The 12,954-nt window shown below is 38.3% G+C and overlaps 1 protein-coding gene across 18 annotated transcripts in view; it reads left to right on the forward strand.

The window, feature by feature from the left end:
• Positions 1-12,954, forward strand: part of LOC143379016 (uncharacterized) — a 202,293-nt gene that overhangs the window by 148,119 nt on the left and 41,220 nt on the right. For all 18 annotated transcript variants that reach the window (XM_076831276.1, XM_076831278.1, XM_076831268.1 and 15 more), the window contains one exon: positions 2,634-2,772. In XM_076831276.1, the coding sequence (XP_076687391.1) occupies positions 2,634-2,772 (139 nt within the window). The remainder of the gene's footprint in view (positions 1-2,633; positions 2,773-12,954) is intronic.

Consider the following 12,954-nt stretch of genomic DNA (forward strand, 5'->3'; position numbering starts at 1 on the left):
TGTTGTATTTTCTCGTGCGACAAACGGTTTTCCAAAAAAGTTCGAAAAACTGAAACAAAAAAACTTCCTTTTTTTAAATTTTGAAAGTTTAAATCCTTCTCGAACACTTTTCACTTATGAAGGCGAAAAAATTGTAATTTTTATTTTCGAGCACTATTTTTTAAACATTTAAGACGGTGCATTATACCGAGATATGCCAAAAGGTCGATTTTTTTTTGCATATTTTCAGTATTCGATGTGTCACGAATGTTTCCTGAAATTTTGGGAAAATATCGAAGATATATAAACAAATTCTGTGTTTGCACCAAATTAGTTTGTTTTATGCATTTTAACCTTTGAAAAGCATTTTTAACGGTAAAAAACAGGACATTTTCCTTCGACAACTATTTTTCCATGTTAAAAATATTAATGCCCTTTAATTAGTTTGAAAATATAATAGAAGTTCCAATATCATTACTGTACGCAACTAAAACTTACGATTTAATTAATTTTCACCTTAAAATTTATACTTGTGGGTGGGCCTCCCTTGTCTCCTGGCAATCAATATTTTTAAACCCTGTCCGCCGCTGGTGGTAACGAGCGTGTTAGTGAAATGGGAATGCGAAGTATCGGGTGGGAGCGCACTGATCCTTCCATTCTGTAATTGAATCTCAGAATTCTAATTGCAACTCCACATAGATTATTTATACATACGTACTTCTTCATTGAAACATTGAAGAGCTATCAAAATGTAGAATATTATTGAAATTCGGATAATGCTCGAAGCGATTCAAAGCGCCTCCAAGCCCACCAACCAACCCCGAGCAACCCTTTTCCATGCAGTTTGGAAGCAGGCTCAACGATGATGTGCCAGAAACGAGGGAAGAGCGAAATGAAGGGGGCCTGCTGAAAATTGCCGCTGAATCTATAATTTCCTTTCGCAATGGGTAAAAGGGGTTCGATGTTCCGTGAAATCTATTAGAATCGTGGGTGGAGTGCAGAGTGTAAACAAGCGATACAATCTCGATCTGTTTGCTTCTAATTAGCGTGATCGATCGACTTTTCAATCGTACTCCAATCGATCCGAACGCGACCCTCTTATCACAAGTAACTACTTTACGAAGTCAATGAAACGTTTCCTGGACATTTTGTTTATTTTCGTTAGTACTTAGGTACTCTATATGCCACCAATTCTTTGCTCCTTCTTTCTGCTTAGATCAGCCAGCGTAAACTCATACGTCAAAACGCCTGCCACTTAAAATTTATTCCGCTTCATTCCATTCGCTCCTGTTCCATGGAAGAAGTTCGGTGCGATTGATTTGTGGCTCTGCAATAAACGTTTCAGTGCAGTGATTTATGGGAATTTCGTTATAGGTCCTCCAGGGTTTTCCGAACAAAAGGGCGCGAGGCAGCAGCGTCCCATTAAGGGCCGCGGAAGGATTGACGAGTTTCTCGCGAACTGCGAAATTCGGGGGAGATCGATGCAGATTCTGCGAGCAGGAATCGCGTCGATTGCATTTTAATGGGGAAGTGGCGCGAGTCTCGCAGAAAGCCTGGATTTCTGTAACATTTTAGCAAAACGAGAGAAGATCGATATAGGTCATCTTTGTCTCATAAATTACGCGTGCCCCTGAGAATGAGTGCGATACGAGTTGAAAAAGTTGGTAAATCGAGTCGCCTCCATATTCTTGTTTCTTATATCGAGCATCGTAAAGTGTGATAAAAGTAACTTTTTTACTGCTTTCGTTTTCAGAGATTCGCGTAAAATGCGCACTGTGCGCGCTTATGTATGAGCTTCTAGAAAAGGGAATGTCTCAGGTTAGCTCTATTATATTTTGCAGAATCATTTCTCGGATAATCCGTGATATTTGATAAAATTTAAATGCGTTGAGTGCAAGCTGCACTTTCGTGTTAGAAGACGTCTAAGTGACTCATACCACTATAGCTTTGAATACTGAAACTCAGTAGAGCCACCGACGTGACCCATTTTGTTTTGGAAATTTCGAAAAGAATCTGTAAAGAATGAAGTGTTCGGTGATGGTAGAAAGTAATTGTACGCAGCAATTTAATTGATTTCTTGAAACGGTGCGATAAGGGAAAATTAATATTATTAGCATTGTTTTCACAGGGAAGATCGTGAGAAAATTGATTCCAGATCCTACGGTAGAAATGTCACTAACTTTATACTGTTTATTTCGATTACGAGCAGGTGTTAAGCTAACGCGCGTTAAATTCCCAATATTTCCTGAATCACCGTGTAGCTCAGAAAACACTCACCACAATTCCATTCACCCCTTCGTCATAATTACGGACCATCGATTTTCCCGCCACAACCCCCTGAATTTCCCACGATCACAGGATGCGCGTTAAAATAAACATTGGTGCGCGTAATAATTAAAGGAAAAACTGTGCTGTTAAAGTGAATTATTGAAAAATGACTGGCTGTCTTGCCCAAGGAAACGTGCGATCGTTATCGGCGATTTGAGTGAAAGAAAAAAAGAAAACAAAGGGGAAGGGGGACGAGTAAGATGGCGGTTTTAATTCGAAGGGGTCGATGTTCCATTCGAGGGGGGACAATTAATTGATAGGAGATACGGCGGGTCGAGTGCATCAGACGCGCAATCACTGATCGCCCATTTTTTGATTGTTTACAGTAACAAGTGCCTGAACGAAAAAAAACGACGGAACCAGGAGAACCGGATTATCGAGGAGCTTACCGAGCTGATTTCCGCCACGGACATGAGCTCTGGCAAGACTGACAAATGCCAGATCCTTCGGAGAACCGTCGACCAGGTAAGAAGACAGATTCGTACGTTTCTGCCTTTCAAATGGCTGATCGATAAACTCACCGAGTCCTTCGAGATCCGATCAAGAAACGCTGACCGTCGCTTTTTACGTCGCTTCGCCGCGATACGCCAGCGCAATCGAGAGAGATTCGTTACCTTTTTATCATGCACGGAACACGAGAGAATTCCCTTCGAGATCTCGATACATTTCAATAGCTTCGAAACTACTGTGTTCCTCGTCCTCCCTCTATTTTTTTGTCCTCTCGCGCCTTGCGTTTCCCCAATTTCTTTCTTTCTCTGGTTAGATGCGATAATGCTTGTGTAATAATAATTTTCCCATGCTGGATGTAATTATGATAATTGCAAAAGTTGGGGCACAGAGATTACTTGAAACGCGAGACATGTAACGTTTCACAAAAATCGAGCCACTTGAAGTATTCTATAAATTTCATTGTAACGCTGCGAATCCGCGATCAGATTTTTCACGAGACTTTCCCATCGCGAGACAAAAATCTCAGCAACAACTAAATGTAAATAATGGAAATAGTGGCAAGAGGTGAGATTTTTTTAAAGTATATCGTAAAACTTGTGTCGTGTGAGTGTAATTTCACGAAACTATTGACAAAGTAATTAAAAAATTATAAAGTGATGAAATAATTGTCTCACGAGATTGAAGTCTAATGCGAGACACGATATTTTTGTCTCATCGTGGATTTGCAGCTTTAAGAACACCGCGAACCCGGACTCACCGATTGGAACGCAACTTTGTCGGTTTTTAGAGTGATTCAAAGCAAGAACAACGGTGTCTTTCATTTGGGCCCTATCGCGCTTTAAGGGGGTGAAAACTGACCTCAAAATCAAATTGGCACTTCCACTTTTTCGCGTATAACTCTCAAAGTACAACAGACAGAAAAAAATGTTTCAAACAAAAGTTTAATGGCGCAATAAGCGCTACAAACTCCCGTTAACAAAATTTTGAAAAGAATTTTTTTCGTCAGTTATATATTTTTTTTTAACTCTTTTAAAAATTTTGTTAATGGAAGTTTGTAGCACTTATTGCGCCGTTAAACTTTTGTTTGAAACATTTTTTTCTGTCTGTTGTACTTTCAGAGTTATACGCGAAAAAGTGGAAGTGGTGCCAATTTGACTTTGAGGTCAGTTTTCACCCCCTTAAAAGGCGATAGGGCTCAAATGAAAGACACCGTTGTTCTTGCTTTGAATCACTCTAAAAACTGACAAAGTTGCGTTCCAATCGGTGAGTCCGGGTTCGCGGTGTTCCCTTGTCAGTAAAAGAGAGGGAACGTTCTTAGCTCGCAGAGTTTCCATCCACCAGAACTATAAATACCTGGAAATAATGTATGACTGAATCGAATAATTCGTTACCCCACTGATCATCTCACTAATGTTTTATTGAACCAGAATCAAACACAGTATTCAGGTCTGATTGATCAATAAACTGCGCGCAGTTGGTGTTTGCAGGCTGTTTGACTCGCGAAGGCATCGCGAGGTGGATGTTGAGGGACGGGGAAAGGAAACGAACGCGTCAACCGTGCAGGATTTATTCTTATGGTCACATAGTCGGTGAATAAAGTCAGGCATTCGTGGTGTCGCAACGTTTCGTTCGATTTGATGTAAATTATACCTGAACAACCGCAATATATCTCGACGCCGCGGACAGCACGCATTTATGGAGGCATCTCGTAGGACAGACGAGAAAACGCCCCCTTTTTCTAGTTTCGGGATACCGTAGTCGTGCTTTTTGTTCCGTGATTCATCAGACTCGTCGAAAGCGTGTACAAGGGATAATCGGCATCCTGAAAATTCAGAGACATTTGAAACTCGAAGAAATGTAGTTCAAGTGTATTATTTTTTAAAAAAATTAACCACGAGGGGGTGAATAAATTACCCAGTCGTCGATAAATATAACCCATAACCACAAATCCAGACGACTTGAAATCAGCCTACAACCACAAATCAATTCAATTCAATCGACATAAAATCAGCATGTACTCACATATCAAAACTTAGACACTAAAACGTAAATAATAAAAAAAATATATAAAAAATTTTATGTTAAACGATTTTATTTAAAATGCACTAAAAATTAAGAGAAAATCCATTTCTTGTACCCAATTTCGATGGTGTTTTTCACTTTAAATAAAATCGTGGAGCAGGATATTTCATAACAGAATATGAATTCATTTAATACAGAACCAAGCCTCGAAATAAATTTGTTGTGATATCCTGCTCAAAGATTATATTTAAAGTGAAAAACACCATCGAAATTGTAGTACAAGAAAAGAATTGTTTTTTAATTTTTAGCGCATTTTAAATAAAATCGTTTAACATTCAATTTTTATATATTTTTTTATATCAATTATTAAAAACCATACATAAATTCGATAAAACCACTATCGTTAAAATTCTAAAATTAGCTACAAAACATTTCGAAGATAAAATTGTGTTATTCAAAATTCTTTAGAAGTAATCGCGCATTTATAAATAAAGGGAAATATATTTTGCTATTCTTTTAAAACTCTGTCGCGCACAATCTCCATTTTTCTTCACAAATATGTGAAGTTTAGAGGGTTGGATATAAGCTCTTTAATAATCGCAGAACGTTTCGCGGCAGTCAGTCTCACCGCTGTGCGTTATTCTTGAGCTCTTCGATCGATAAGGTATTTACTCGCGTATCGTTTAAGTGAAATAAAAATTTCAACGCATGCGTCGTATTTTGCATTGTTGTCCCGACATTCCCCGGAATAACGATTTTTTTTCCATCGCGATTAACACAAAGGAATCGTGTTTTACCGCTGCCGCAGACACCGGGTTGGGGCACACGAAAATTTGAAATTATTCAGCTCGAATATTTGAAGGGGTTGAGTACTCGAAAGTTCTTAGTTTTTTTTTTTAGAGGAAACTCGAGTAGCTGGAGTAGGTACATCGGAGCTACGTACTCAGATTCTATTAAACTCTTCAAATCGTTCGAGCTAACTCGGGCTACATACTGCAAGAATTTATTCGAGCTACTCGAGTTGCTTCAAGATACTCGACTTTTTCGAGAGACTAGATTCGACCGAATTTTTTAGGACTCGTGTTTTCGATCCTTTGGGTTTTTTTCTCGAAAGGCTGACATGACCTAGCTGTTTCCATTTTCTGGAAATTGACAATTTTGGAAGCTGAGGGCTCTTTTTAAATAGTGTTTATATAAATTCTGAAACAATTCGTTTTTGAAAAATTCGATATTCTAAATTTAGTGTGATCATGTTGATACTCGATTAAATTTGAATTGGAGCGAAAGTATCACTTAAACATCGTGGGATTTGCAAATAGTTACTTTTTTGCTGTAACAAATATCTCATTAAATACAACTGTTAATTGACATTGAAAATCGAGAGAAATGTCGTTATATTTTTCGTTCGCGAAATTAATGCTTTCGAGAGCACTCGAACTATTTCTGATTATTTTTCTTCTCTTTCCTCGATCCAGTGGCTTGTCGAAGTTACGTCGATCTATGTCAGACACAGCATGTTCGTTAGATAAGGAAATTGAAATAGTGCGAGTGTTACGATGCTTTTCGAATTGAAGCGATCTGGAGTGGACTGTTCTGCTCGAAAACGTAACACGATATCTTGGCGATTAAATAAATTAATCAGTTCCCTCGCTGTCCGCGTTTTATGTAATACATCATTTTTTTCGCGATAAGTGTTTTATCGGAACAGAACTTTGTACTACCTACCTCTTTGGATGCGTTTCGGCTTTCTTCGAAAGTCCGAATGCTCGAACACAAGAATTTCTTCGATAATCTTTTTCTCGGTTCTATTTCCTCTGCTTCTAGTAAGTCTCTCAGACTTTACAGTTCTGTTTCGATGATTCCATAGATGAATCAATCACGCAGCTGGAATATATTATTAAATAATATACTATATAATATTAAAAATTGGTATATATCTCGCCTTTTATTTTCCAAGGATACGATACCATATTTTGTACAAAGTTTTGGAAGGAGGTCGTATTTAATTCAGAGAAGGTGATGCTATATTTATTTGTACATATCATGAGAACGTTCTGAGGCACTCTTTTTTTCAGATAAGACGCATTAACAAATAAATTTCTGTGATGAAGAAGAGCACTGCGTTTCGTCATCTTTTGCGCGCAAAAACGTTGAAATGATTGATGCGTATTCGGTCACCGTGACCGGATCTCGAGTAGTCAGATAAATCGAGAGAAAATTTATGGTAGCCCTCCACATTTAAATAATCGCGCTGTTTTTTTATTCAAGTTTATTTTCGCACTTTTTTTTGGAGGTCAAATACGTAATTTGCTGGAAGATAGTTCGCTTGATTATATATTTATAGTAATTATTTGACCAACATTCGCCTCTTCATGTATTCCCACGTACGGGAACGCGGTGAAAAAGTCGTACACTTGAAGCATAATGGTACATAATTCTCATAAACCCAAAAGCTTTCAGTCATAAAAAAAAAACTAATACCTTCTACCTTTTCTGCGCACTAAAAATAATCTCGCTTAATCACTGTATTTCTGTAACACAAAAATTATATCCTATTTAACTTGAAACCTGCATCAAACATACAATATACCAATTACAAAAAGATGTGCTTCGTGCATGAATATAAATACACTTTGTCTGCCGGCGTCCACGAATACGCGAGTTCACAATTTCAATCAATAATAATTATTATTATTATATGTCTATATTGCACCATTTCAATTTCAAGTTATATGTAGGTAATTACAATTACCTACCTCGCGCGAGCTCAAATATTCAATATTATTTCTTAACTACATTCATGAAATTGTGCTGTTAAAAGATTTATATTCTATTTATAAGATGCAATGGCGAAGGGTTCCAAAAAATCAATGAATACATCAGAAAATTGAACTGTGAATTTAACAGAACGAAACTTGTTGATTCCACTAACATTTTAATGCACGAAGTAAGAAACGTGGAATTTATTTTGGTGTATATTAATAATAATAACAACAACAACAATAATAATAATTCTTTATTGCACCAGTAGATCTTACGAAAGTAACAAGAAGGTAAAAAAACAAATACATATAAGAAAACAAGAAGGAGAAAAACAGTAGAGTTAGAAGTTGAGGGGCCCAGTGGAAACGAAGCACGTGTCACCGTTTTATGATTTTAGAGGAAAGCAAGTTGAAGGAAAAATTATTTTCATAGGCAATGCGTTACGAAATTCTAGTAGATGTCGACGGAATTATGCGCTATATATATGCGCTACATTGCTATACATCCAATTTTTACCGGTAAATCGCCAAATTTTTACCGGTAATTTGATAAATTACGTATTTCTCGATATTTACCGGTAAATTACGTATTTCTCGATATTTACCGGTAAATTACGTATTTCTCGATATTTACCGGTAAATTACGTATTTCTCGATATTTACCGGTAAATTACGTATTTCTCGATATTTACCGGTAAATTACGTATTTCTCGATATTTACCGGTAAATTACGTATTTCTCGATATTTACCGGTAAATTACGTATTTCTCGATATTTATCGGTAATTTGATAAATTACGTATTTCTCGATATTTACCGGTAGATCGTGAGAAATACGTATTTCTCGATATTTGCCGGTAGATCGCGAGAAATAGTAGCGCGTATATGTAGCGCAAAATTCCGTCGATATCTACTACGTTATCAGTGAAAAAAAGCTTCAAACCGATTTACCGATTTACCGGTTTGCAATCCCTAGTAAATACCCATAAATGGACAGCACTGGCGGAAACCGACGCGGCGGTAGCTGATATACGCGTGAAACAAAAGAATCGCCAAATTACCTTCACCTTCGGTATTCCGAATCAGCAACATGGCATTGGAACCTAAAATTTCATGCCACACATTGTATTCTCGAAATTATCGCAAAACCGACACGGAACCATAGAAGGGACATGCAGATGAGTAGATTAAGTGTTTAGCTCTAAAGTTTTGACATCTTTCAACTATGATTGGAACGATTGAATACTTGCTGAAAAATTTTCGCAGATTGACGCTCTCTTATTCCGCAGATTAAGTCGAAAATGTCGAAATGGCGGTTCATCCACAAATGTCGTTAATTAACAGGTCATTAGCCCCTGTTATCTAGGGTGTTACAAATTAAATAGCGCCAGTAGTTTAACAGATACTTCGGTATTCCAAATATGCTGCACTTCCTCTACTGGCTCCTATTACCCACTGGTTCTCTTCGCCCCGGCCTCCCCTAACGGTACAAAGAAACGAAAATTTATGTACACGTGGCATGTGGTGCCGGTTTTCCACTGAGCCCCTCAATTATATGGTACACGTAAAAGTAGAAGTAGAGTGCAAAAGCCGAGGTCCAGCTGTCGTTAACCTAACCACCTAACCTTAACAAAATTGAATAAATATTACCCCTATATTTGAATGGATTCGCGGGAGGACGGCGCACCATAATTTCCCCGATGTATTTCCTGCGCACTGGGCACCGGGGGATAGATAAACCCCAGCTCAGTCATGAATTATTTAAAGTTCTGGAATCATTTGCCTGGTCCCACGTCATCCCCGTCAGTTACACAACATTTGCTAAGGCTGGAGCCCTTGAGACTCGTTACGAATACGACCGGTCCCGTGGTCGCCGACGAGTAAACTCGTCCCCGAGATTTCGGATCTAGAAATCTCGAGAGCCGACGAACATGTCGTAACTGTGCCTTAATAGCGAGCGAAGGTCCGAACTTGACTGAAATTTTAAGCAGGTTCGACCGGATCGGTATCACCCAGTTCCGCAACGCCACCAGCACGAGAAACGTTTCCACCTTTACGGAGCAAACCGCGCACGGCTCTAGTATTCCCAGGATTATTTAGCAAATCAAGCATCGGAGATATCGTCGATCGTATTATCGCGTACAGAGGCGATTCAGTGTTTAGGAAACGAGAGGTGGTTAGAAATTCTTCTTTTCCTTATGATGGTAGAGGCCCCGTCATGCTTCAGTGATCTTTTAAAGCGACGTTGAAATCTAGAATCCGTTCGCAATCGTTAGCCTTACTTCACTGATCAAATGGCTTCTTGGAAGCATAAAACGCTTTAATACTGTTTAGTTCAAAAGGAATTGAATTTTTCTTTTTTAAATTAGAAACGGTCAGAAATGTTGTACTTTCTTGTTCGTGGTGTGCTTCAGAGGTCTCTCAGGAGGATGTTGGAATCTAGAATTAGTTTGTACAGCTATCCTTGCTTCAGTGATGAAGTAGTGGGACTAAATGTAGTGTAATGTTATGTGATATGCAACATTTACTGCGAGCAAGAGAAGTTCAGCCGATTTAATGGTTTTAAACCTTTGCGGAATGAATGGGCTTGTGACGCACAGCGTGCTATGATAATTGCAATTTATTCTCATAAATATGTAGACATTTCGCGTCAACAGTATCCGAGAAGAATGAATTTTCCTTAGAACGTGAATCTCACATTTAAATTCCCTGAAGCAGAAACCTGCTAGAGGATTTAGACGTTCTGCTGTTCAGATTAATATATATTTTTCAATGCCTGACGAGCACAAGGGGGAGGGCCACTTCTGGCTAAGAAAGAATCCAGTCAACAAGTGAAACCAAAAACAATTTCTCCCCTATTAATTTTATCCTCATTCTCCGTTCGCTGAAAACAATTGCATTCCTTCAAAGATGCCCAGCCTTCTGTAAAGACCATATAAAAAATAAGGGCCCTTTTCCACCAGACATTTCTATCACTACAATCAGTATTTCGTATACACTAGGGATTGCAATACCGGTAAATCGCGAGAAATACCCTAAAATTTTTACCGGTAATTTGCCAAATTTTTACCGGTAATTCGATAAATTACATGTAGCAATATAGCGCATATATGCGTTCATTAATTCCATCGACATCTACTACGATATCAGTAAAAAAAAAACACTTCAATTACTAATAAAGACGAAAACCGAAGTATCTCATGAAGAACCAACTCTGATCCAAAAGAAAACTAAGAATCTGAATCAGTCATGAAAACATGGACGTATTTTCAAGAAGAAAAATTAAGGAGAAAATATATACTATGAATGGCATATGATTTCTTAATGCCCACCCAGCCAACAAGTGTAGAATCTGAGAGCGCTTTATCCGTGGCTGGATTATTTTGTACAAAAATTAGGTAGCGATCAGGAGATCAAAGTTTAGACGAATTAGGTATGTTTTTGCGTGCTTATTTGATAAACAGAATTGTTAAATAAAAAATATTTAATTATGTGTGTAAGTTAAGATTCTTTTCATTGTTTTTGTGGTGACGTATCATTTTATATTTTATGTTCAGAATAGTTTTATTCCCATATATTTTTTATAATGCTCGATTAGAGTTAAAAAAAAGTTTTTTTTTGTAATGCTTACTCTTATGTTTTCAATACCTTAAAAAATACCGGTAAATTATCGGTAAACCGGTTTTGATTATAAATTTTACCGAATTACCGCTAATTGAAAAAGTCGGTAATTTTGCAATCCCTAGTATACACTCACTTGACAGAAACAGTGCCAATTTGGGAAATATGGAAAATGTGTAGATGTACCTAAAATACCAGTCACCAGTCATAAAAGTGCCTTAATTCAAAGGTGCATAAAAACAATGACACTTGTTTTTCACCGTTAGCCACAATGGTTTGTTTTGTGCAGTGACTTCAGCTATCAAGAACTCCGAAGATATCTCCTCTTCCTGCCCCGAAGTTACTTCGCCACGGCACTCGGGCTTTCACTTCGCTCATGCTAAAATAAAAGAATCCCCCTTTTTCGAGATCCACGGAGAAAGGCGAGGCGCGCGTTCGTTCGCGTCGGCCGATTAAAAACAATAAAAAGCTCGCGCGGAAAGGCGACACGACGTCCCTTCGTATCTTAGGAACAAACGGCGTGACTGCATTCACGAAAATAAACGCGTCGCCGTAAATCGCCCAGCTCGATTCTGTTATTTATAACGTAGTGAATGACGCTTCTATCGATGGGGCCGCGTTCTCTTAAACTCGCACATCAGTGGCGAGTATGGAGCCGGGCTCTATCGACGATTAGGGCTTGTCACGTTTTTGCATCTGTCGTATCTGGGGATCATAGATGCGATATAAAAATGCATCTTAGGGAGCCGAACCTCGACACTTGAATCTGGATACTCGTGCATATATCGAAGTCCATGTAACAGTGGCGGATTAGGGTGGCTCTAATTTACTGTTGGTAAATTTTTTTTAAGATTTTCTTCGGGGCACCCTTCAGAATAGTTCCAAATAATTAAAAAAAATAATTCGTATAAAGTTTGAGCTCGATCTGAAAACGGGAATGGGGGCCCCTGGGCCCTTAAACATTTAACTCAAAATTTAACAGCTCCCAAAGTCTGTTTGTTGCACGAGAAAAAGTAATACATCATAAAAGATGCTCCTTGTCCTCCGGATCTGCAACTTTTGTTTGACATATTTTTTTATTTAATCAATAACTTGGAGGATATTATATAAAATCGACTTCGCGAGCTATTAAATAATGATTTAAATGTTTAAGGGCCCAGGGGCCCCCTTTTCCTGTTATCCGATCAAGCTCAAAGTTTACACGGATTTTTTTTTAATTATTTGGAACTATTCTGGAGGGTGCCCCGAAGAAAATTCTAAAGTCGAAAATAAGGCCCACCCTAGTGGCGGATGTAAGAAGAAAGGCCCAGGTGGCAAAAGTTCTGAGGGACCCTTTTTGTCCGGAAAATGAAGAGGTAGTTTACTAAAAACCAGCCAAGTGTAGTAGTACGAAAAAAATGTAGTGTTTGGATACCTGTACCTAATCATAATTTTTTTGGAGTTGGGGGCCTGGTGGGGCCTTCTGGGCAGGGGCCCAGGCGGCAACTGCTCATCAGCCGTCCTGTTAAATCCGTCACTGTCATGCAATCGAGTTCTTTCTCTTCCCTCGTGATTGTATAATTTATGTACTAACCCATTTAATGCATTCATTTCCCAACATTCTTGTACTTATAGAGTTTCACTTAAGCAATTCATGAAAATTTATTTGTTGCGAATATATTCATCCGGGGCATATTGAATTTCTTATGTTTTTTTAGGGGGGTCAGGTAGCGTTTTTTAACCTAATTTTCAATGCAAAAAATGACGTTTCATCGCCCACACGAAACCGAGTTTAATGAGCTGTATCAATTTTT

This window comes from Andrena cerasifolii, chromosome 2 (assembly GCF_050908995.1).
Source record: "Andrena cerasifolii isolate SP2316 chromosome 2, iyAndCera1_principal, whole genome shotgun sequence".
Taxonomy (NCBI): Eukaryota; Metazoa; Arthropoda; class Insecta; order Hymenoptera; family Andrenidae; genus Andrena; species Andrena cerasifolii.